This window comes from Cyprinodon tularosa, unplaced genomic scaffold, assembly GCF_016077235.1.
Source record: "Cyprinodon tularosa strain WSP-4 unplaced genomic scaffold, ASM1607723v1 ctg301, whole genome shotgun sequence".
Lineage (NCBI taxonomy): Eukaryota > Metazoa > Chordata > Actinopteri > Cyprinodontiformes > Cyprinodontidae > Cyprinodon > Cyprinodon tularosa.
The window spans coordinates 205,803-233,064 of record NW_024039010.1 but is presented as its reverse complement, the minus strand read 5'-3'; the positions used below and the strand labels follow the sequence as shown (position 1 = coordinate 233,064).

General features: G+C 38.6%; 1 protein-coding gene across 3 annotated transcripts in view; it reads left to right on the top strand.

The window, feature by feature from the left end:
• Window positions 1-27,262, top strand: part of LOC119787790 (vacuolar protein sorting-associated protein 13B-like) — a 474,173-nt gene that overhangs the window by 384,857 nt on the left and 62,054 nt on the right. For all 3 annotated transcript variants that reach the window (XM_038291827.1, XM_038291828.1, XM_038291826.1), the window contains 4 exons: window positions 1,817-1,998; window positions 4,635-4,855; window positions 4,951-5,082; window positions 14,726-14,887. In XM_038291827.1, coding sequence (XP_038147755.1) covers window positions 1,817-1,998; window positions 4,635-4,855; window positions 4,951-5,082; window positions 14,726-14,887 — 697 coding nt within the window. The remainder of the gene's footprint in view (window positions 1-1,816; window positions 1,999-4,634; window positions 4,856-4,950; window positions 5,083-14,725; window positions 14,888-27,262) is intronic.

Here is a 27,262-nt window from a genome sequence, read left to right as displayed (position 1 = left end):
ATGTCCACCGAGGAGTTTTCCTGGAAACTGGCTGCAATAATTTACCTAACAACCCTGGACAGTTAGTTATTGTCTCTTTGCTTCCAGGTTTTCCTGAGAGGTCCTGGTGTTTGTCCTGATAGGGATTTATGTGTTTTTGAAAGATGTAGAAATGCCATTTATTTTATGGATGTATGGAGTGAGTTTCATTCCTACGAAGGAGTATAAAGTCCAGGCTACAGAATCTTTTTTTCTATTTCGAGAATAAAGTCGCAACATTATGATAATAAAGTCACAACGAGAATAGTCCTAAAATTATGAGAATAAAGTCGTAAAATTACAAGAATAAAGTCATAACATGTGAATAAAGTCATAAAATTATGAGAATAAAGTGTTAACATTACGAGAATAAAGTCACAACGAGAATAGTCGTAAAATTATGAGAGTAAAGTCGTAACATAACAAGAATAAAGTCATAAAAGTACGAGAATAAAGTCATAAAATTATGAGAATAAAGGCATAAAATTCTGAGAATAAAGTGGTAACATTACGATAATAAAGTCACAACGAGAATAGTCGTAAAATTATGAGAATAAAGTAACATTGCAAGAATAAAGTTATAAAAGTACGGGAATAAAGGCATAACATGAGAATAAAGTCATAAAATTGTGAGAATAAAGTGGTAACATTACGATAATAAAGTCACAACGAGAATAGTCGTAAAATTATGAGAATAAAGTAACATTGCAAGAATACAGTTACGGTATAAAAGTACGGGAATAAAGGCATAACATGAGAATAAAGTCATAAAATTGTGAGAATAAAGTGGTAACATTACGATAATAAAGTCACAATGAGAATAGTCGTAACATTATGAGAATAAAGTCGTAACATCACAAGAATAAAGTTGTAAAATTACGAGAATAAAGGCATAACATGAGAATATAGTCACAAAATTATGAGAATAAAGGCATAAAATTCCGAGTATAAAGTGTTAACATTACGAGAATAAAGTCATGACGAGAATAGTCGTAACATTATGAGAATAAAGGCATAAAATTCCGAGTATAAAGTGTTAACATTACGATAATAAAGTCACAATGAGAATAGTTGTAACATTATGAGAATAAAGTCGTAACATCACAAGAATAAAGTTGTAAAATTACGAGAATAAAGGCATAACATGAGAATATAGTCATAACATTACGAGAATAAAGTCACAACGAGAATAGTCATGAAATTCCGTGACTAAAGTCATAATATTACGAGAAAAAAGTCACAACGAGAATAGTCATGAAATTACGAGAATAAAGTCGTAAGATTACGAAAATAAGGTTATATTTTATGACAACTCTTACAAGAATCACTTTCTTTTGGACAGTATGCTGACAGGAAAGGAGGTATGAGAGAGGGGGAAAGACATGCAGCAAAGGACCACAGGTTGGATTCGAACCCAGGCCGCTGCGTCAAGGGCTAGGGCTTATGTACTGTACATGGGTCGTGTGCGCTAACTACTGCACCCCCTTACAAAATGTTTTAAAAATACAATCTGAGAAAAGAGCAAATGTACTTTCAAAACCTTTTTTAATTAAGTTCCATTTCTATATTTGCATTTTTTTTATTTCCTTTTATAAAATGTTCTTTGCCTGCAACAATATTGGAACAAAATGCACTCCATATGGATGAAGCCATTGCTTTTGTTATATATAAACCTTCAAGAGTTTTTGCTAATCTTTATTTTTCTCTTATTATTACTGCAAATATATTTATGTTAATCATCAGTGATTATTGTCATGTTCTTTATCTGTTTCACTGAGTCAATGTTTCTCCCCTCCAGCTCTGATAGTGACTGTGGGTCTCAGCCTCCATGCGATCAGCTGGTATCACCGATAGCGCTGGCAGCCTGTACCCGTGTGGACTCCTGTTTCGCTCCCTGGTTCGTCCCCTCGCTCGGTGTTTCCTTACAACTAGCAAAGCTGGAAGTTCACCTGTGCCACCACCTCGAGCAGCTGGGTACAGGTACGCTGAAATAAGCTGAACTGCATCGCACAGTTTCATGTCTCACCTAAACAATTAACCAGGAATCTGGGAAAACATTCACTCTCTGGAACTTTAAGGATTTTATAGTTTAGTATCTGACTTTGTGTTCAACTTCTTCCTTTTTGTTTTAATTTGTCATGTGACCAAAAAACTCAAATATACTCTCAACTAACATTTTAAAGGGCCTTTATTATGCTATTTGAAGCCTTTTAAGTCACTTGTAGCCAAGTATATGATGCAATAATGCCTTAAGATTTATTTAGTCTTCCTTATGAATTTATTATGAAGTACAGGTAAAGTCAGAGACCCTGATTAAAACCATTTGACTTCAAATATTTTCACTGCTTAGAAATTAGAAAAAAAAAACAGGAGAGGTTGCTGCCCTGATAAGATGCTGAAAGAGCCACCTCAGATTCCAGACTTGCCTCACATCACCCCTGGTGTTCGTTGTTTTTTTGGTTTTTTTGCGGGCGTAGCCCAGTTAACATAGGTGCTTCCTGGAGGGCATGTTCTTATGTAGATATTCTTCAATGCTTGCATCCACAGGTAAGGGAGGGGCTGCTGCTCAGACAGCAGAGCTCATCAGGATTAATCAGACATGCAGGAATCAAGCAAAATACATGAAGGAGCAGCATTAATATTAAAAACCTGTGGCAGTCTGGGGGAGTGGCAGCCTAGTGGTTAGGGCATTGAGCTTGGAATCATGAGGTTCTGAGTTTAAGTCTCAATCCCACAGACTGCCACTCTGGCTCTCTGAGCAAGGCCCTTAACCCCACTCTGCTCCCCAGGCGCCCCACAATGACAGCCCACTGCTCCCCAAAGGGGATGGTTTAAATGCAGAGGTAAATTTCTCCAATGCGAGATCAATAAAGTTCATTTATTATTAATATTATTAAATCAGCTTGTTTAGCATGATAATAGGCCTTTAAGTATAAATATATAGAAAAGACAAATGTGTTTCCTTTTTTTTGATAAATATTTATATTTTCACTGCTTTTACAACAGATGAGGTCATGGTGAGACTGGTGCAAATATTCAAGGCATCAGTCTGGGTCCTCACTGTTATATGTTCATCAGTTTTGCTTCTATTTTTGTAAATAGCTGCAGGTAAAGGTTACACGAATACAGACCTGAGAAATTTTAGCTTCAACCTGTTTATAACTTCCTTCTGAGCGCTCGCACAAAAAGCGAGTCAAATATTACTACTATTTTTAAGCATTAGTGCAGATTTGAGTTGGTTAATTAAACAGTCTGCCTGCAAAGTGAGATTCTTGTACTTAAAATGGGAAAAAAAACCTTACTATTATCTTCTTTTAAGTGCAGTATATCTGATTATTTTATTTCAAGGGCCAAACTTCTCATAAGAAATCCTTTACCTTTTAAGATCTATTTTTGCAGTGTAGCCTCGACATGATACCAGTTTAGCAGACAAGAAGGAGTCCTAAATCATCTGGATCATTTATAGAGATAAAACCCTAATGTCCACGTTGACCTAATCTACACCTTCATCATTTGCTATATTTATATCTGATCGTCAATAAAAAGGATCTTCCTTTTTCATCATCTTACCAACAGATATTCATTAAATTATTATTAAATTTAATAAATTTGAAATGTATTAGATTTCAAATTGTAAAAACACCTCTGAAAGTTTACTTGATTGTTATTAATCATCCTCCATAACCTTTTTTAACTGCATTTTATTGCTTTTGGCAAAAGCTAATTAATCTTTCACTGTGGTAATGAAATAAAGTATCTAATCTAACATGAATATCAAAAATGATGCTTAGTATACTATAAATGAATAGTAGTCAATGTGAGTCTGTTAGTTTGTGTTTTTTTTTTATCATAATTTGTAGATGATCGCTGTAAGAATTATTGTGTTCAAACATCTAACATTAAATGTTTAGTTTATCTTTATAGAAAACGTCATCTAGAACCACTTTGTAGGCATTTCAATTTAAACCGTTTAACTGACTGATTTAGTTTTCTATCTTAGGACTTTTTTACTATTATTATTTTGATCCACTTATTTGTGTGATGCTGACGTTTATATTGTTCTTTACATTTAATGTATTCATTTGTAGTTTAAGTCTTTTAATTGGGTGACATGCCAATTTAAGCACATTTGTAAAAACAGTGTTATTTTATTTATTTATTTTTTTAAAGCAGGTGGCCAGATGGGTTTGGCTCTGCCTGCAGCAGAACAGCCAATTCATAGCAAGTTTATTTAAAACGCCCATTTTATATAACAATCGTAAAATCAATACACATAATAAAAGGGCAATAAAAACAATAATCGTTCTACATAAATCCCAATAAAATACACTGAAACAAATTGAAGGATCATTATTACGTTTGCAAGGCATCTTCATTCAAAGCTTTCTTTCCAACGATTAAAATTGTTTTTTTCTTTTTACATTTTATGCCTTACGTATGATCAGAATCTACAGTATGGATCTAATTAACTTGATATTGTCTCTTAGATATAGCCTAGCAGACTGCTGATTGGTCGTTTTAATTCAACTATATTTATTGGAAACATGTTATTAACAGTTTTTATATATTTATCAATAATTAGAGCTAAATATGTGTTTTATTTTCCTTTCATCCAGTTCCATCAAGGAAACTTCATCCCTTCCTGCCCGACAGGAAGTTACCTCAAGAGCAAGAGTTCATGGTGATTGGTTCTCGGGAGCCCCAGGTCTTCATGCGTCAGTGGAACAACGGGCCTCGCCGCTGTCAGGAGATGAGCTTTTCCACACAGCTGGACTGCAAACTGCTGGAGTACCGAAACTTAACGCACCTGCAGCTTCTTCAGTCTTGTGCGCTTAAGGTAGCTGAGCATCACTCTGCTCAGTTTTTTTTTTCATTGTTCAGACAAAAAAAGGTTTATTGATTTGATTTTTTTTTTTTCGTTTTGTCTTTTAGGGGCAGGCCACCGCTATCAGCTGCCCCCAGAACTCCTCTTTAGCTGTTGATGTGTTTGTGGATCCTGTGCTCCTTAATATCAGCCAGTATGCCATCCATACCGTGGACGCCGCGCTGCTAAGCTGGCAACAGGTACAGACCGCCTGCATCCCATCAGGCAGCCGCACCTGCCTCACATTTATGTCAATAATTACTTTTTTTTGTTTTGTTTAAGAGTTAAAAAGGAGAAAATCTTTATCTTAATTATTTTTGTTCCTGTTTCAGATTTACGAGATTTATTTTTATTTTTTTTATAAGGTTTTCCCAAAAACTGCCTTTATCTACTGTACAGTCTACGTCTCTAATCTTGCTTTTTTAGATTCATTTTAACATGATGATGTCACCGTTAGCTGCAGGCTCATAGATACGCTAAACCTGGATTGAAACGTTTGCAGAATTGATTTATTCTGTAGGAAAATCTTTCAGGCAAACATCCCGCCTGTTTTCATTTGACTCTTAAGTTTTTCGATGGGTTTCTTTTTTCGTTTCAGCTCACCGGTAGCTCCACTTACTTATGTGTCACACCTGTTTGGTGTGATCCACCAAAAAACCTATAGAAATATCAAACCCTGTTTCTCACCAGCTAACATGAAGCACCCTCATACTTTACACCAATTGGGAGCTTTTAATCAGAGAAAACCGTATGCTTACAATTAGGAAATGTTCATTTCGATTGTAATGTTTTTTTTATTTAACCAGGAAGTCCCATTGAGATTCAGAATCTCTTTTTCAAGAGAGAGCTGCCAAAGGTAGCAGCCAAACCACAGGAAGTTCATACATATTTACAACATATTACATTTTTCATAATAAAATCAGAGCAGTATGTTAAAACACATCGAGCATCTCAGGAAAAACAAGCACATATCTCCATCACTACATTCTTCATGGTTACTTTAAATTCATTAATGGACACCAGAGTTTCTAATTTGAGCTCTTTCTGGGGGTTATTCCATCCTCAAGGTGCAGAGTAGGAGAATGCAGTTTTTCCCATCTCAGTTGAAGCTCGGGGTACAAATGTTGCCACCGTCCACTAGATGGTCCACTAATTTATTCTTAAAGGCTTGTTATCCTCCCGCAGCAGTGTGTGTCGCAGTGAGCTTGTCGCAGATAATTTTGATTTATTATCAACATTAAAGAGTGGTCTGCGCTATGTTATTCTACGCTACAGCGTAAAAGGAGAAAATCAGGAACTAGCTGTGGGTCTAGATACGGCCATGGCGGTGACGAAGTGGGGGCAAGTTTGTGCAACAATCGAGGGACATGGGTGGGAAAAAGAGCGGGGATCCAGCTGGGAAAAGGGTCCCAGCGTTCTCGCACACCTCATTCTTTTAGTTGGTCCATCTTCACAGGTCGTTTTCCACAATGGCGGTCATACAAACAAAACAAACCAGCAAGGTACTAAACTGGACATATGCATAGTGTAGAGTGGATTTATAATTGACCAATTATACATCCTATCTGCGGTCATCTACAATTTGGGAGGTGCACCAGAGGGTGCATATCTGCGTTAACTGCGACACACGCAGACGACCTGGTTTCTGTGTATAAATCAGCCTTAACCTCGCAACCTCCACCCAACCCACTCAGTGGCAGATCAGAAACACAGTTGGACCTCAGGCACTTTTTATTTGGACACCTGCCTTTTGGAACTTTGAAACTATTCAAAGTCATTTTCTTGACTTTAAGTGTTGAAAGGTTTTTCTATATATGACCGTGACTGAGTGGATGTGCTCTCTTCGTCCTCTGGCATGGGAGCTGCCTTGGAGCTCGTCTGCCTGGCTGTGTGTTTCCTGGACGGGGCCGCCTTTTACAGCTGCTTTTTGTATCTCTGCTTCTGTCTCCTTGAACCCCAGTCGGCCTCGGCAGATGGCCGCTCACACTGAGCCTGGTTCTGCTGGAGGTTTCTTCCTGTTAAAAGGGAGTTTTTCCTCTCCACTGTCGCTACAAGCATGCTTAGTGTGGGGGATTGTATTTGAGTCAATGCAATCAACTGGTTTTCCTTAGATAGAAAACTTTGTATCAATTTGACTGTATGATCTGGTTGAACTGTAAAGTGCCTTGAGATGACATGTGTTGTGAATTTGGCGCTATATAAATAAACTGAATTGAATTGAATTATATCTTTTCATTGTTGCTGTTTGATGTTTAAATTCAGTCATTGAGGTAATTGGATGACATGTTCTCTAAGGTTTAAAGTTAGATTTCATCTAAAAGTTTCTACGTTTAGATCACTTTTCAGAAAGTTAGGGAGTGGTTGGAATAATTTATTATGTCTATTGCGTTAGCCTTTGTAATAACTCCATGTGGCACTAAGAGAAGGTATTAGAAATCATTCAAAAATCTGTGCACGATCAGAGAATTTGGTAAAAGCCTGTCTTTAGTCCCAGATGAAATATAAGTTAACTTGACCGAGTGGATTCCATGAGACTGCTTCAGGTTGGACGCCAGCTGTAATAAAATTTTCAGTGGGGAATTGCCTCTCTGTTTGGTGTAGATTGTGACTAAGAGGATACCAGCGTTTGGGCCTCATCATTTCCCAGATCTCTGCTCTCAGCACTGTTTCTGGTAGCCAGGATATTTGTGTGTGAAGCGATGCCCATGAAAACATGGTAAAACTTGAGTGGTGACACCTGCCAAGACTTCATCTGGGCCTAGTTCCCCACCCAGATGTTTATTCTCTGTACACGCTTCCACCGAAACACACAAACGGCGCTTTAAATCCTGTATCAGGGCTCTGCTTTGCTTAGCTGTGCTGACTCATATACTGGCCTCTGGAGACACAAGGTTCTCTCATGATTTTTACATGCGTGCAGGAGTCTGTGCCAGGTCAAAAGAGAAAAAAAAAAAATTAATGGCCGATGTTTTTCTAAAAACAGCTGTGGTCTTTTACCTGTGGAAAATAAAATTAAACAAGCCGTATAAAAATACACTATGAAATGATTGTTCTGGCTTGCAGTTTATTGCCTTGGTTTTCACTCAGTGACATCAGTGAGGCTTGACTGACTGTTTACTGATTTGTCAAGTTTGGTCCGTGGCGTCATCACAGCACTCTTTGTTCCCTATTTATGCCGGTTATTTTAGTCATAAATAAGACTTTAGACTGCTGCTAATGTTACAATAAAAGGCCGTTTTAGGCTTGTTTCTAGTGGGTGGCTCATGTTGCAGCTCACTCTTTTCTTGCCGCCTGTCAGGGCTGACATCCTCTAGTTCAAACGGAGGCTCCCCGAATCTCTTATAGGTTGATCACAGCTGTAAGAAGATTAAGCTGCTATAAATGACACAGCTGATATATATAACAGAAGGATTTCTAAGTACTGCTTGTGTCATTGCGAGGTTTAAAGTGTAAATTATTTCTATTAAAGGTGATGGCACCTCCCTGACAATATCTAGCACACTCACAGTTGCCCGCTCTTGTTTATAATTAATATTTAATTTATCAGAAGAAAAGCAAAACCTCTGCATGGCTTCTGAACCCCTTTGCTTCATTAAAGGTGCATAGTCACCAAAAACCCTTTGCACCTGATAAAATAAGGTCATAAACACCGAGCGTCCTTCCTGATAATGTTTAAGTCGTCCTTTTTGAGCCTTAATAGAATTCCAGTATCGGGAAAGATGACCTGACTTAAACAGACGTTGTGTCATCTAGAGATGCACCAATCTAGATTTATTCAGATCCAGCCTGATGACAATGTTTGGGCTTAGCTGTCTGCGATATCCAATACACATCCTATTCAACTGTTAAATGAATTAACCATGTATCTAGCCATGTGACTGAAGGCTTTAGCCTTGATTTAAACATTGTTAAAAAAAGGAACTAATTACCACAGATATAAATGCACTTTTATATTATTTATTACTAAATAAGCAGAAGAAATAAGGAGATAACAGTTCTATTGGAAGTGCAATCTCCAAATTCCAATCACCAACATCTGATCCAGCTAATTAATCAAAAACGGAGCTCATATCTGATCCAGGTATAGATTGGTGCCTCTCTAGTGCCATCTGCTGGTAGTGCCACATAGCTACAGTAGCAGCCGTTAGAAATGGCTCTTACCAGTGAATGCCCACATCCCTGCAACTCCCAGAGAAATCCCCTTCAACTTCCAGCCACAGGAGTGACCCCCTTCTTACATATTTTTTGATACTCTGACCCCTCCCTCTCACTGAATTAGAGGCTCTGACCAAGAGATGACGCTTCTCTTTAGATCTTATTGTCCACAAATCATGACAGAATATTTTAGTACAAAGATTGATGTTTAAAAAGTAATTGTAGGGGAGCAGCAAAGGGCACATCAAGGAAATTGGGGAAATTTTGATTGGCTACTACTGTATCAGTAAGATAGAAGGTGAGTTATAAATGTAGCCTGATCATCCTGTAAAGCCTCCTGCTAAAGCAAAAGCTTGGCATGGTGAAAGATAAATAAACTGATCTACAGCAGCTCTAAATTCCGGTCAATCTGCTCCAGAGGTTCCGATCAGAAAATCAAGGAGATTTATCCTGTTTCTATCTTATTTCCACACTTCCCTGGGAGGTGCTAACTGGCTCAGCTACCTCCTTTTTTACCTCCTGTGCACATGCGTAGTGGCCTACCTCTGTTGTTATTGTACATTCAGACCAACTGTTTTATTTGCTAGCTAATTATGCAAAAAACAAAGAGTAAAATATACTAATAAAATAAATAGTGTAATTCATGAGCAGGATGTGGTAGTGATGGTGAAGTTTCTCAGTCATCCAGGTCATAGTCATTCCAAAAAAAATTAAAAACAATCCACTAGACGTTTCGCTTCCATTCAAGGAAGCTTTTTCAACTCAAAATGTCAGAAATAGCGTTGAGTTCGAGGCTTTATACAGTAGTAGATGAAGGCGTCCGCCCCTTTGTTAGCCTACAATGCCATTCCAATCTATTTGTCTGAAAGGTCCTTAAAGGGAAATGTTGGCCTGGCTGTATAGACAAGGTCCTCCACTCTCCTGTACAGGGCTGGGGCTGCCATGATAACTGGAGGGGATTAACTCAATAGCTACATTATAAGTTTTTGAAAGCTAGAACCTGAGTCCAGCCCCTCTGTTGAAGGTTGGTTTTTCTTTCTTAACATAGATAATTCAGAACAACTTTATATGCAACCAAAGTGAGAAGCTGGGGTGTTGTTAACAAAAGTCAAATAATGTGACTTTGCAACTTAAAGTATCCATTAAAGCTTAAAAGCTTGATCGATATTCTGCCTCGTTTTGCCTCTTTTTTTGTGCTTTTTGGCTTGAATGTTAGAAAGCTGCTACTCCCTTTTGATGCAGAATCCTTACATGTAAACACTAGCATGGTAACCAGCAGTAAACAAATATGTTTTAGACCTGTTAAAATGTATAAGGCAATCATTTATGTACAGTATTTTCTTGATTAAAATTCTTGCTTTTTTTCTGCTGCACTGTAGACATTAAGTGGATGTATTAGTTTTGAAAAAGTTTTTATTTTGATGCAAAAGTTCATTTCAGTTTAGTGTATTTCTGTAGCACCAACTCACAACACATGTAATCTTAAAGCATTTTAAACAAACATCAATCAGAGCGTTTCAGAGTGATTCAGAGTTTTCAATCAAAGGAAAACCAGCTGATTGCATGGACTGGTTGACTTGGAGGATTCACTCCTCCTGGATCAGCATGTGATGACAGCAGACATTTGCTTGCAAAGTTGTAGCTATGACCTCTAAATATAAAATATTCTTCCTAAGACCATTTGTTTTAAAATAAAATGTCAGAGATTTTAAAAGCTCCGTCCTTCTATGAGGAATTTCAGTTTTCAGCAATACTTCTCCTTTTTCATGGGGTCAAGGCTAACAGGCAGTCCTGTTATTGAGTGACCTGCAGGGCCAACTCTGAAACAAAGCAGATTCCTCAAGTATAATTCTGCTTCAACCTTCTAACCCAGCCAGAGTCATAACAGACCACTACAAACACGAGAGATGGACCTCTTCCAGAGGGATTGCAATAAAAAGTAATAAAACACACTTTTTATGATCCTAACATATAGTCGCTTTGCATATTTTCCACGGTAATGAAAGCAATCTACTAAAAAATAATAATAATTAGCTTTCATCAATTTGCACAAAACAAATTCTTATTTATGTCAGTTTACTATTCATCCAATTTCATTAAAGCACAGCAGACCGTCCTGTTTTATCGTAACCTTTAGGTCTTCATCCAGATGCAGCGGGGAACAATTGGGTCCAGATATTTGTTGAAATGACCGTTTTTGAAAAATGCAGGGATTGTTCTTGTTGCTCCGTCTCCTTCCACCCTGTGGCCTCAGACTCCCCCCCCCACCCCAACAACCCCATGCCTCCATTTTCAACTTGGTCCCAAGGTGCCGTTCTCAGTCTCTGCTCCCTTTGGTTCCTAACTCAAGGGAAGTGGCTTTGGTTGAAAGCCACACAATAGTCCAGTAGTATTTCCACCGCTCTTTCCCACAGAACAATCCCAGGCTGCTCTGTATCCAGCTGAGACAAAGGAATTTTCCACCCCATAATTTTATCAATTAATTTTATTTTTCTCCACTCTCTCCGTGCTTCAATAGTTCTCTGTTTTGCTCTGTTTTTCTCTCTGCAAACCAGAAAGAAAACAATGCAGATCAGAGTTTCTGGCTGTAGCAGAGGTGTCTGATGCTTTAGGCGTTTCTGTGGGGAAGCAGAAGAACGGGGTTTGATTTCTCCTTTACAATGTCACTGTAGCATCCACAGGGTCCTATTTTATTTGCGTTTTGTCTCGGCCGCTATTTACAATCAGTTTTCCAGACATTTTACCGTAGCTCAGCATTTTTATGAGGGGCCAAACAGCTATGGCTTGGAGTCTAGGTGGATTAGAGTAAGAGGATGCTTTGATGCCAAGTAGGACAGTGTCTGAAGAAGAAGCTGTCATCGTGTGCTCTTTTACAAGATTTATGAGCTAAGTGTTTAAGTTTCTTTGTATTAGTGTTTATCCAGTTTAAGCCCCTACATACTTAAGGAGTGAGTATGATTATAAAAAGGAGCTTTCTGATAAGTGTATCACATTAGCTTGTGAATCAGAGCGGAAAGACGATCCGGTCTGAGAGCGGGCTTAGCGATGGCATCTTAAGATGGCTGCAGGAAGTTTGTAAATCGCAGTGACACATGCAAAAAAAGGGGCACAGATAGAGTTCCACTATAAAACTGGAAATGCCTTTAAACTCACTGCTGCAGCTGTCCCATCTATATTTTACTCTTTAACGCTCACACACATACACACATCCATCATCACTCGTTCTTTAAGCGGTGTAAACTTTCCCATCCGCTTTCGATCTAATCAACCACCCCAGGATCCTGAACGTGCTTGGCAGTCAGACTCTGAGATTTTACTGCCAGCCTCTTTTAACCATCGCTGCCTTTTCTCTGCACAAAGCTCTTGCCAGATCTCTGAATTCTCTCTTAGCATGTTTGAGTAATTATTGAGAAGCAGTATGAGCTGCATTTATCTGCATCAAGAGCTAAACAGAGGGTGTGCAAGAGCGCCCCCATCAGCTGGCTTGAGTCTGCAGCAGCTCAAATAGATCTTCCCATATTAACAGCAATGATAAACTCTTGTGCTTATTGTACTGCCTGGTGTTCTTCACTGCAATCAGCTGGTTTTCCTTACATATAAACTTTTTACCAACCTGACTGGATGATCTGATTGTAAAGTGCCCTGAGATGACATGTGTTGTGAATTGGTGCTATATAAATAAAATGAATTGAATTACTGCAGGAGAGTTTACACACACTGTTCTCTTCCTTTTTTATGTTTTTTTAATGGAATGAACATATGAGTGAGCGGCAGCTGTTTTTCAGACAGTTTTCTTCATGATACCGTAGGGCTGGACTTAGTTTGCTCTATGAAAACACATTCAAACGGGGTGTTACTTTCTAACATGATGACCTACAGCTAGAAGTGGATCCTTTGCTTACCAGTTATCAGGGCGACAGTGGCGTCAGATGCAGGAGGAAAAAAAAAAAAAGACCTCAGCTCTCATATATATATATATATATATATATATATATATATATATATATATATATATATATATATATATATATATATATATATATATATATATATATATGTGGACATACACTGTATATACAGACAAACTGTTTTATTTGCTAGTTAATTATGCAAAAAACAAGTAAGGAGTAAAACACAAATAAAAAAAATGTGCTAAATACATGAGCAGGATGAGTAATATATGAGCCAAATTGAGTAACTGGGGTATTGATGAAAAAAAAAGATAATAATGTGACTTTGCAACCTAAAATTGAAAACAAAGCTTAAAAGCTTAATCAAGGTTCTCCCTCGTTTTGCCTACTTTTTGTGCTTTTTGGCTTGAATGTAACACAGAGGAGAAGCTAATGCTCCCTTTGGTGCAGAAACCTTACATTTAAACACTAACATGGTGAAGAAAGGTAAACAAATATATGTTTTAGACCTGTCAAAGTGTTTGAGGCATTTACTTAAAGTCATAGGGAAGTCATTCGGCCAATCATATATCAACCGTCATCTGTCAATCAAATGTTTTCCGTCATAGCATCTTGATTCATATGTCGCAGCTGACATTTACCCTGACCATAACCATTATCAGTAAGTTCTAACCTTAACCTTAAGTTAATTCACACCATACCTCTAAACTGACTCTCTAAGGTTAAAAATGGGTGTCCGTTACATTAAGACCAGTCTTCAGTCCCCTTAAGGCCTTTTGGTTTTCAGAGGGCTAATAAATATAGCAAAAACTGTCCTAAATAAGCAACATTACACTAAATATCTGTATTTACTTCTATTGACCCAGGTCCTTCGAAAGAGCTGCTTCTCCCAAAGTCAACAAAGGCTCAGCATAGGCCAGTAAAAGTAATTTTAATAGGCGCTTCTGATTTTAGAAGGTTTTTCACATCTTTAAATGTGCAAATACGTTTGAACAAACAGAGCAGGTCTTTAAAGAAGGTATAAAACCTTTTTTATGTGTGGGGTCCCTTCATCGATATGCAGATGATATTCTAATGTCCCAACTGCAAATTCATGGGTGGAGGACATGCAAATATTAAAATATACCACATGCAAACAAATTTTCCAAATCAGAATCTCTGTTTGAAGTTTTTGTGTCTTTTTTTAATACTTTTGAAAGAGAGGTTCGAATTTACATGCTAACATTTCTGTGGCCATCGTCGCAAAGAAGGAGTCATTTTGCCAGATATTGGAGAGATATGCTGTGCACATATAAGCTTGTATGGACCATCTGAAATGACAATAGTAGAAAAATCTTAAGGAAGAAAAACCAACAGAAATGAATGCAAGTGGAAGGCAGACGATCTTTATACAATTAAACCAAAATGGAAAAAATGACTGAACTGGAGAGACATGTCCATTTTAATGGGTGGACCAAACTGGTTTGCACGTGTTGTAATATTTGTAGATTACCCACAACATACCCAATTATTATATTTACTAAGAAAAAAACTGCATGAGCAATTTAGCATCTCTTATATGGAATATTTGAAGATCAGGCACCAAGAGTCTACGTACAAAGTAGAGGACTAGAAACAGGACTATGTTGATTCACATTTTTCCTTTTTATAGTCACAACCTGGAATTCAGTTAGCTTTAATTAATGAAGAAAACAAAATACATGTTTTTTTAAATCTTCATTGATTTAAAGTAAGGCAGCCCATACTGCAATGAATAACCCTTCTTTTTCTTTTTCAGAACGGGAAACAGGATGCAGAGGAGCTGCTCTACAGTCACTATGTGATCTGTAATGACACAAATGAGACTCTGCGCTTTGGCCAAGTGGACACGGATGAGAATATACTGCTGGCCAGCCTCCACAGCCACCAGTACAGCTGGAGATCCCATAAGTCAGCTCAGGTAGTGTGTACAATTACAGGCTGGTTTTGGTTGGTTCTCTGCAGAAATGTGCACCATATGGAGTGAAAGGAAAATCCAAAAATGACACTTTGAGGTTTAGATCATAACTTTGCTGTTTTCATAGATTTTTATTTCTCTTACACAAATTTTTTTTTCAGATTTTATTCTTTTTATTGAGTTTTACTGATTTCATTTTTTCCAATTTGCATTTTACAAGTCGCATTATCTTCACTTTAACCCTTTATAGGGCACTCAGTGAAATACTTTGAAAATCTAAATTTCAAGCCAATTAGTTATTGGAATCCAGGACAAGACCTTTTTACCTTTGTAATATAAAAAAATTGGGATATTTTCATGCTAAAAATGTATGTCAACAAAAAGAAACACAGATTTGCTGAATATAGTAAGAAATATAATAAAAGTGCTTCTATAAGAAATTAATGAAAAACACTCAGGGTGAAAGAAAAACATTATTTTTGGTACAATATAACCTTAGAGGCATTAATGCTTGCACTTGCAATTTTTTTAGTTTATATACCTACACATAATTGTTAACTAGGCTTATTAACTTTTCAATTAGCTTTTTACCTTTTTTGTCTTGAATTGTTAACTTTTTTCCCAACTTTATTTACAGTAGGAAATACATCATTCAAGTGCTCATCTAATTGGTAAAATGCAGAAATAAGATGTACAGTACAGCCATCTAGCAGCATCTTTGCTGAATGGCTGGATATAGATGTTGTGCTTCTAGACCTCACTGAGGGACGGGGGGACTCCATTTATAAGGGGTATGCATGTGATTAAAAATGGTAACTTGCCCTTTAAAGGATTAAGCCCAATAAAAATGTTGTTGCTAAAGTCCATGCAGACCGGTAGTCACAAGGCGGGATTCCAGAAGGAAAGACATGTGATCTATACATTGAAAAAGAATGAAAAGTTTAAAACTCCATCTAAAAAGATCAATTTGAAAAATTAAATTAGAAAAAAATAAATAACATTTGAGAAAAACGCCAAGTTATTCTCAGAACATTCCTTTATGTGTATCCTTGATGAAGACATGCATTTGTTTCCTGAGACAGTTCCATAAGCATGCATGGATCCAGTTATTGATCCGATTATATAACAGAATTTTCAGAGAAATCAAAATAAAAAGCCAGCATGTTTCTAACAGATGGTTTCTAACTATGTCACATTCATTAGCTGACGGCACACAGGAATGATGTCCTCCTCAGAGGTTCACTCACCTTCATCAGTGCGCAGCAGCTATGCGAGCGTTGCTGTCGGCCTTCTCAGACATTTCCCTGACAGCATTGTTAAAGAAGATTGATTATATTTAACCCTTTGTGGTTTTGAGGTTGAGCGGAGGGTGGGCTGAGGCTCTGCGGCATGTGTGCGCAGTGTGCGTACGTGTGTATGGTATGCACATGTTCCAGGACCCCCGAGTGCTCCACGATGAGTGTGAGAAAGTCAAGCTTGAGAAAAGACATGGCCATAATTGCTCGCAGTAAGTCAGTAAGTCAAGTTGTATTAATCATCGACAACGGTTAATCTGTGCTCTTACCTCACTCTCGCTCACACACTCTGTGAGTGGCAATCTGGCATATTGGCACAGCCAATCCCACATCTCGTTTTTAGCGGTGAGTCAAAATGACCTCTGCGTTTTCAAGGATGTTTTGGATGAAAGATTGTCCAAATGAGCCAGATGTCATCATGGATGAAGAATGCGATTCCAGGCTGGTTCTGTCATGACTTATTCCATCATGTGTTTGTGCAATATAAAATGTGTGTTCTTAAGATGGACATGATTTGTGAAACTAGATAAAATAAGAAACAGTTATGTTGCCAGAACAGCTTAGCTAACTTCTAAGCATGGTGATAAAAAACCCAGCCAAAGTGTCCGCCTCAGCAAATTGTAGCAAACACTCCTAATTAGGTTTGGGGAGGTTATAAAAATAGTGACACTGATAAGAATGAGGATTTTATTTCTTTAATGGTTAAATTGTCCTGCAAAGTGTTGTTGGAGTCCATAAAAATCCATTTCAGATGGAAGTTAAATGCTTGGGCTGTTAGTTTAAGTCCCATGATGCTTTGGAGTATCGAAAACAAATCTGATCCCTCCGCAGCGTTATTTCTCTGTCGTTCACACCCTGCTTTATAAGCCTCTCTCTACATATAAGCCTGCTTTCTACTTTGATATAAGAGATCTGTTTCTCCTGGTTTATTTCATATATATTTCTTTTTTTTTTTACCTCACATTCTTCACTTTCATCAGATTTTCTTATTGCTTATCTTTGGCTGGTATCTGACAGAAAGCACTTGATGCCAATTATTTGTGCTGAATGTGCCAGCCACATTCCTCGTTAAATTAATCATAATAATTGTATCAAAACAGTCCTTTTTTTTCTGTCTTACAGTTTGTGCAGCCAGCAGACCTCTGTTGCCATTTCCAGGTTGTCAGATTTCCATTCAAACTAAAGCCAAGTCATGTTCCCATCCACTTTTTCTCATACTTTTATTCCCTCCTCATCTCCCAATATTGAAGCCCTTCCAAGCCCATCAGTAAACACTTTACGGCTTGGGACCCTTGGTGGAGTTACCTCACCCATGCTATCATATTGCTCATAGCGCTGACTGTTATTCGCAGCCATGTACTGGAGCAACCTACCGGCTACAGGTCAAAACCAATTCTCGACCTCACGCCCAAATCACAGGTCACCACTCGTAGCTGTCAAAGGATGTATTTTTCCTTGATTCATCAGCTATGTAACATCTGAGACCTTCTTTAACAGCTTTGGTCGTTTTGGGGTCTCACTTGGACATTTTTGCTCCTGTCACGTAGCCACGCACCACTATCTTGCAGTGTTCTCGTATTTTAACAATTTTTGTAGCAAAGCCAGGTGTTCTGGTGTTTTATGGCCCACCCTGGCTGATCTCACTTGCCCTTGTCTCTTTTTCTCTTCGTCCCTCACTTTTCTCTTATTATCTATTAGACTTTTCTTTTGGAAGAAGAAACACGTTTTCAGTGATGCAATCTTAAGAAAATAGTTATCTTCGCATTAAAGATTATATTCTCCCATCAATTCAGTTCACTCAGTTTATTCCTAAACCACTGATTCACAACACGCCTTTTCAGGGCCGTTTAAGATGGCGGCTGAGACATGCAAACGCTCTGCAAATACATAAATGAGCCCAGCATAAAAAAGAAACATGCATAGGACAAACGGTGTAAAAGAAAAATGCTGCAATCACAGAAAGTAGAGAGGAAAAGTGCAGACACTATGGAAATACAAACATGCTGCAAACACGAAAACTTCTGCTAACAAGTTATGCTATAACACAAAATGCATAAAAGAGAGCACATACAGTTAGTCGCACACTGAACCTGGTTCTACTGGAGATTTCTTCCTGTTAAAAGGGAGTTTTTCCTCTCCACTGTCGCTGCAGTGATTGCTGAAGAGTCAATGAGTTTATGCAATCAACTGGTTTTCCTTAGATAGAAAACTTTGAACCAATCTGACTGAATGATCTGATTGAATTGTCTCTGTTAAGTGCCTTTGGGGAAATATGTTATGTATCAGTGCTTAATAAATAAATTGAATCGAATTGAATTAAAATGACATAAAGGGAAATGGTGCAAACTAGCACAGAACAACGGATTGCTCTAGCACACCGGGAGGAGACAGTAATAGCCTTTACACACTGGCCCAAAAACCTGCTTAAGCCTACAAACAATCGGCTTTAATCGGCAGTGGGAAAGGCTCACTGATGACATGCTTGAGACGACTTGGCAAGCAACCTTGGTTAAAATCATCTTAAAACGGCTCTGCATGCAGTGGGAACATCCGACCCGGATCGAATCGCTAATTTACACGATACCATTGAATGCAGTGAACGTATGTCACAACATCGCGGCAGTCGCGTCTGATATAACGAGCCACAGCAACTCTCCTTGCATTTGATTAACCTGACCTAGCAGTGGTGAGAGAGATTCAGATGGAGAAAAGAATGAAACAATGAAGCGCTCTGAGTACGTCTTGGCTCCCCTCCATGTTGCTCTCCATTGTTTACTTTCCTGATTTTTGTCGCTTTGGTGACATCATCAAACCTAACCCAGGTTGATGGCGTCACCAAACATGGCACAGTGGGGGAACAGAGGCCACGCGGCTTCCCAGCAGGGGTCAGACCCCACTTTTTTGGTGGGGAATGGGAAGGGAGTCAATTGTTAGCGAGTCGAACCGTGTTTTAAAACCAGCATTAACCTGATCATTTCAGTGGGAAAGAGGCTTTAGAGTCCCTTAGTAAGGATATAAAATGGATGCTCAGAGAGATTGAATGTTTAAAAAAAAAGATTCAAAGGATAATTGGATCCTCTGGGCGGGCATCCTGTTTATGGTCTGGTCCAGGAAATTTCATTCATAGTAACGTCTACAGTCTGAATACCAAACCACAGTTATGGTTCCTTCCACTGTGTTGTAACTTAACAGGAAGAAACCTCCAGCAATACCAGGCTCAGTGTGAACAGCTTTCTGTAGCCACCAACAGAGCTTCTCCTAAAAGCTTCTCCTGAAATGTTGCCCTGCTGGATTGCTGCTCCAGGATGGGAGACAATTAAAGTCTCTTTGAAGTGTCCTCTCAGATTTTTGGAGATAAAAGTTTAATTCCATATAGTTATCCTTGAACTACTCTTGCCTTTTAGTGTCCTTTCACCATCTGGCATCCAGAGGCTTCGTGCTCTGTTTGGTGCTCATCTTTTATATCTTCCCAGATTGTTTTGTACCCCACCTTTACAAACCAATACGGTAATCAGTTTTTAACTTTCAGGAGGATAATCTGTTCTTTATCTAATAACTAAAAAAATCTTTTTTTTAACAATAATGATAATAATAATAGAATGTTATTAATCTCGCACGGGAGAAATTTACCTCTGCATTTAACCCATCCCCTTGGGGAGCAGTAGGCTGCCATTGTGTGGCACCTTGGGAGCAGTGTAGAGTTAAAGGAGAAGTTCGGTTTTTTACACTTTAAGCCCATTTTCTGTAGTGTCCAGGATGAAATCGAATGATCGACACCAAAAGTTTGACAATTGCTCCTGTCTCTGCTTTTTGGCTCATTTAGAATCACCCCCTGGCTGCTTTAGAATGGCTAGCATAGAGCATGTCCGATAATGTCCTTAAAACAACCTTAAACGTTCTTTTTTTAAAACATGCTACTCACCGTGTCGTCAGCGCTGTTCAATGACGTTCCAAAAAAAGTTTCGTGAAGAAAAAACGTTCCTGTAGTGTTTTATTTAGCATTTTGTAAATCCCATTGAGTTCTGTAGGAATAGTCAATATTCCGCTGCCACCGGAAACGGAAATGGGGCCTGTTTACACAGTTGTAGTCTTTTCGCTTCACTCTGTGTACTCCGACGTCGAGGTGCTAACGTCTCTGTTAAACACTTTAAAAAACTCTGAAAATGGAATACGAAAGGTGGATTCTTGATTCTCGACGTCGGAGTACACAGAGTGAAGCGAAAAGACTACAACTGTGTAAACAGGCCCCATTTCCGTTTCCGGTGGCAGCGGAATATTGACTATTCCAACAGAACCCAATGGGATTTACAAAATGCTAAATAACACACTACAGGAACGTTTTTTCTTCACGAAACTTTTTTTGGAACGTCATTGAACAGCGCTGACGACCCGGTGAGTAGCATATTTTAAAAAAAGAACGTGTAAGGTTGTTTTAAGGACATTATCGGACATGCTCTATGCTAGCCATTCTAAAGCAGCCAGGGGTTGATTCTAAATGAGCCAAAAAGCAGAGACAGGAGCAATTGTCAAACTTTTGGTGTCGATCATTCGATTTCATCCTGGACACTACAGAAAATGGGCTTAAAGTGTAAAAAACCGAACTTCTCCTTTAAGGGTCTTGCCCAGGGGCCCAGATTCAATGCTGTTGGGATCGAACCGGGTATTTGCAACCTTCTCAGAGCACAAGCGCACTGCTCCAGGGTTTCCTTAGGTCATTAAAAATTATTAAAAGTTATAGAATTATTATTTTTTAAATGAAGGCCTTAATTATTCATAAAATTAAATCAAAATTCATTAAATGTGATTATAATGGCATTTAAAATGCTTTATTTGAAAAACAAAATCAGATATATCAGATATAACTGGTTTGGTGTGTTTGCACTGAACTGTTTCCAGTTGACCTTAAAGCCTTATGTTCAGAAAAGAAGCTGGAAGCAGAGAAAAAGTTGGAGGATGGGAAAATGCAAATTTCAACAAAGACAAAGATGACAAAGGATTTTACCACGTTATATATGAGAGTCATGGGTACTTTTGATGCCATTGAAATTATTTCTAAGAGCATTAAAAGAGCATTAAATTAGAGTTACTCCTTCCTGTATAACCCCTGTGCTCTAACCACTACTTATTAAGTATGGAAACATGATTTATGATCAATGATTATCTTCTACTAGAAGGTCGCTTACTTATTTAATCAATACCAGGAGAAAAAATGTGTCTTATTCCATGAGAGATTTGGAAGCAAAGTAAATCAAACTATCCATGCTTTAACACACCAACCTTCCCAGATTATGTTATCCAACATTGTGCAGTACGGATAAATAACATCCCAAACAACTTTCAACCAAGAGCTGCTCACAGCATTTTAGTGAACCCCAAACATTCCCAGGTCAGGATGAATAATCCCTGCAGTGAAGTCTGGGACTCCCTGTCAGCCAGCAGTTCCCTTTCAGCTCATTCATTTGTTACAGGATGGGATTTCACGCCCCTGCATGGCTAAATATCACATACTCTGAGTTTCATCAAGTGAATCAACTGGAGTTGTTTGCTTTTCACAATGATTCAAAATGTGTGATACAGATTAAATTAGATTATATGGAAAACTTGATTAATTTTATCTGTTTATCTTCTTAAACCAGGCTTACACTGTGCAATTTTTTATTTTTTTTTTCGGGCCCACTTTTACCCTGATCATACGTTGTAACGAGGGGCGATCAGCCTCTCACGATCACCTACCAATCAGGAATCGTAAGGTCGGGAGAAAATCTGACATGTTTGAAAGTCAGCCGGCCGTCGTAGGCAAATCGCTCACTGGGAATCCGCAAACAAAGGATTCTTCTTCTTCTTCCTCTCAGATGAAAACACAGAAGCATGTGAGCGAAATAGAGTTCTCTCGGTAAAATTGACAGACCGTTGTAGCCACTTTTGCACAGCCATGTCTTTGTCCAAATACATCGTCACCTTTTCTTTTTACGGCTTTCAGCTCAAAGTTGCACAAATTGCCAAGGCAGCGCGTTTCTCTCCAATAAGCTTCATATTCCTCTTCTACTGGTTTGGCTTCCTGATAGACGAGTCCCAGTAGTACCATCACATTTACATTTTTTTTTTATTTTAGACAGAAAACTTAAAATTAGAAAACTCAGATGCTCAAAAGTAAAAGATTTAGTAAAATAGTCTTATTTTCAGGTATTTTACATTCCACTTTTGGACAATCATCAATCCTTTTGACTGGGGGGGTACAATGTGCAAAGGGTACACAAGTGAAAAAGATTTTTAAACACTGCAGAAAATACAAGCCTCTGAGAATATTTTTGTGAATGGATCCCTTCATGAACCCCTTCTAAAAATGTTTAGGAGTCAACCAGTGGCAGAATATGCATAATGTAGCTAATTTGCAATTTAATTCAAAATTTCACAAATTGCCAAGGCAGCACGTTTCTCTCTAGTGAGCTTCATGTTCCTCTTCCACTCGTTTGGCTTCCAGATAGAGAAGTCCGAGTAGCGCCATCTCACTTCAGAGCTGAGTCCAATGTGGTTTTTAGACGTGCAGTGTGAGCAGGTAGATCGCATCAGAGCGTTGTGGTGCACATACAGTGTGAACCGTAGCTGCATGCAACACAGTGTACGCCCGGCTTTAGTTGCTAACTATGTCTAGCTAAAAAAAAGATAGGAGATGCAATGGTTTAGTAGATGGTTTAAAAAAATCTAAATGAATGAATAAAAAGGCAACATTTTGGTGCTAAATGAGGATATAAATCTGCAAAGCAGTAGTTTGATGTTGATGGTGGTTTTTCCGTTCTTCCGGTTCAATTTGCATGTTCTCTAAGCCAAAAAAAGGCTTTGTAGGGCTGCTCTATAAAGCCTCAAACTCAACGCTATTTCTGACATTTTGAATTAAGAAAGCTTCCTGGATGGGAAGCTAAATGTCTTCTAACTTGGAAACAAAGTCCAATGGATTGTTTTTTAACTTTCTTGAAATGTCATGTTGGTGGTTCTAGTTTGACTCCTTCCTCTTTTCTCAGTAAAACGTGTCCCTGTTTTCCATCTTCACTCATCTCTAATGCCATGCTTTTCCCAAAGGTTTAGATGTTGATACTTTTTATTATTTATCCTGTTCTCCCACTTGACCACTCCATTGGCATGGGTGCAGGCTTGCGTTTGAAGTAGAGTCTCCTCATGATGTTTTGAAGTCATATATGCTGGGCAGACCATCAGCATGTCTTCATGGATCATGGATGATGCAAGCCACCCCAGCTGATTCCTCCCACAGGCGGCCGCTCTCTAACACAAGCCAATGCTACTAATTTGATGTTGTAAAGCTATCTGTCCCTGCTTCTCTGTCCAGATCCCCGGAGAGCTCACTGGACATGAGATCATCCTGAAAGGAGGCAGATGGGTCAAAAATGAATAGAAAGAAAAATATGAGAAACTTGAAGAGTTATATAAAATTGTCAAGAGGAACAGTACAGCTTTACTTGAGAAAAACAAAGCCATTAAAAGGTGGAACAGGGCAAAGACTCCTTGAGGCATGCTTTTAACTGTTAATGTGGGAAATGGGTCACCTAATGTTTATTTTTGATTTTATTATCTTTCTCCTAATAGATAAAATCTTCATCAAGAATTAAAAATTAATGCATTTATTTGTTTATTTGTATTAATGAATCTTGACAGAGAAAAGAACAACGTTACATCTTGAATCATGAGGCAGAGCAGAAGTGCTCCATGATCTCTGGATGAGTCTGTGACCTATCTGAACTATGTACTCCTCCTATGATGACATACTTTGGATTATTTATTACTTTCTAACAGAAAACTTGTTTCTTCCCCTGAAATTTGAACGTCAGTTCAGGTCACACTGTCTTTCAGTGTTTTCCCACTGAAAATACTAGAAATGCTAGAAAAACCATATCATCATACGGTGAAAATGGAGGCTAGAAAAGGTTTGTTTCATTCTCGACATATCTTAACACTATAGCTGCAAGCAGCTGGTGTAGGTACCAGATCTGATCGGGGTCCGGCCCCTTCTTATGACATCAACATATGGCAACTTCACTCGGACAAACTGTGTTGCACCTGTTTCTTAAGGATCAAATCTCTTTTGGAGTCTCAACATATGATTTCCTATATTTAGCCTGATAAACCAGACTAAATTGGAGATGAAAGGTGTTATTTTGTCTGGCCCCCGATGAATGAGACATCGGAAGATTGTTGATGAGAGCAACCCGTTGTTTTTCAAAGCATGTCTGTGCCTATTGGCCAACGCTCTGACCAATTTGCGCAACTGACTGTGACGTAGGAAGCGCAACAGAAATCTGGTGGGAGAGTGTAAACAAACAGCCTGTCGGTAAAACGACGAATACGTCCTTCTTAAAGGAATAGTACACCCAAAACATGATTAGCCTTCATTTTGTACTCACCCCCATGCTGAACAACACTCTGGAGTACTTTTTTGATATCCCAAATGCATCTGGAGATCTGGGAGGCTTCTTGCTGTCTGCTGACATTCAAATAATGGAGGTCCATAGCGCCCGAGGCAGAAAGGTCCATAAAAGTCCACAAAAACGTGTCAATATTCCTCCATACTGCTCGTCCAATGTATTCCAAGTGTCCTGAGTGGGTAGCATCCAGAATTTACTCGAAACGAAGTCATTTAGAATGATTTTAGAGCATAAACAGTAGTGTATAGTATTTCCTGAAAGCGCGCACATGCGCGTTCACGACGCTACGGAAGCCGGCAGACCAAACCAGATGAAAGTGCGCATTCAGCGTCTGCTCTGCCAATAATGCAAGCGTAGAAGAAGAAATGTGCTGTTTACCTGTGCAAAGAAAGAAACAACGAAAGAAAAATGTCTGAGGACTTCAGTGTTGAGGAAGAGCAGGAGTTATTTGCCGAGCTGAATGCGCACTTTCATCTGGTTTGGTCTGCCGCGGTTTCCGTAGAGTCATGAACGCGCTTTTAGGAAATCCTATACACTACTGTTTATGCTCTAAAAACATTCTAAATGACTTCGTTTCGAGTAAATTCTGGATGCTACCCACTCAGGACACTTGGAATACATTGGACGAGCAGTATGGAGGAATATTGACACGTTTTTTGTGGACTTTTATGGACCTTTCTGCCTCGGGCGCTATGGACCTCCATTATTTGAATGTCAGCAGACAGCAAGAAGCCTCCCAGATCTCCAGATGCATTTGAGATATCAAAAAAGTACTCCAGAGTGTTGTTCAGCATGGGGGTGAGTAGATAATGAAGGCTAATCATGTTTTGGGTGTACTATTCCTTTAAAACTGAATGAGCGTAGAGCGTCTTCCTGCTCACATTTCAACGAAAACCTCAAGCCTAATACTTCCAAAACTGAGCCAGCGGTCCTTCAAAACATCCATATTTTTTAAAGACAGAGCAGATCTCCATAAAGTCCCGGCTAAAGATGTAAACACATAGAAATACATATATTTTCTGTCTAAATTAAACATTCATGGTTCTGCATAATATTCCTATTGAATATGTGGAGCAGTTGTTTTATTATCTTGCGTAGAAGACTCCTAAATTACTTTAGAGATGCATAACTTTTCCCATAAATCACAAAAACTAGTTCTGAAAATAAGGAAAACTCTTGAGTTTATGTTTTTAATGTTAGTATATATATATATATGTGAATAATCTATCGCTTTGTTTATGTCAGTTTAGGGTTAATATACTAACAATTAAAATATCAGATTAGCTTGGAAAATCCAATACAGAGTATCACTGCTGCTCCCCTCTGGTTTAGAGGGGAGCAGTGGAGGTGGTGTAGTGTCCACACAAGAATAAAGAAGAAGCTACTGAATCAACGTGTGGTTCTACACAGGGCCAATAGGGGCATGTGTCCCTGTAGGACCGGCCCTGGCCCCTGTAATGAACCCCGTATTGAAGATATAGAAGAAAATCTATTTTTTTTTCATGTGGATATCTGCAGGAACAGTTGTAAATGTTTAGTAGGATTAATTTCAATTTTACTTTTGCTGTTGAAGTTTAACAGTCTGTACTCGAGTCTAGGGGGATGGCATCCCCATTCTTTAAAAAAAGCTTAAAAATCACCCCCCTTCTTAAATGACCATCCCCTGTTTAATTTTATTACTGAATGTGCAAAATGTCTACTATATATTAACAGTAATGATAATAATATTGCCATTTCAACATTTGGCAGGCTGTGGGGTTATGAGCAGCCTGAGCAAAGTAAATAAAATCAAAGAAGTGGCCTACCATGACTATGAGGCTGATCCCAGTGGGAATAGTGTCCTCTGCATTTCCCCCTAACTATCTAGGGGCAGTGAAAGCCATGCCAGTCGGGGACTGACCGCAGTTCTACTGTAAGATGCCTTGGTCAAGGTCAACGACCGGCATACCTGACATGCAACAACCATTCCATGCATATTGCTTTAGGTTATATCATATATAACCTATATTGATAAGGCTATGTATGCTTCCAAAAAAATAATAATAATCCATCCGCCCCCTTCTTTTTTTTTTTTTACAACCAGACTTCTGATAACAGTAAGTTAAAAATCAAGATGTTTCACTTAGTTTGATGTTGAGATGTTTTAACTGTTTTCATCTGCAACCTGCAGCTCCAGAACTGCAAGTGGATCCTTGGCTCACTTAACATATAAGAACATGAATCATAGCCCTGATTTTTAGTTTTATTATTTTGTTCTATGAAACGTTGGCCTCCCTGGTGAATTTGGCCTTTAACCGCCACTGACTATAGCTATGCAGACCCCCGACGTTCAACACTAAGGCACTCACCATCCCCGCCCTTCTGTTTTTCAGGGCTCCAGCATGTGGTGTGGCGTGGATGGTTGAAATATCTGGCTGCTTAGTACAGGATGCAGCCTGGCTGATGGAAATCCCAGTGGTTAGTGTGGTTAGAAGGGAGAGGGGCGTAAAAAGCCCCCTGGATTTGGCAAAAGACTTTTTTAAGTATCTATAAGAAATATTGCTAAGTTGGAATAACTTATGATTTGTTCCAGAAGCAAACATCCTCTAGAGTGATTAACTTGCGCTTTCTTCACTGCGCATAGAATTGGTTCCATGCTTCTCTTAGAC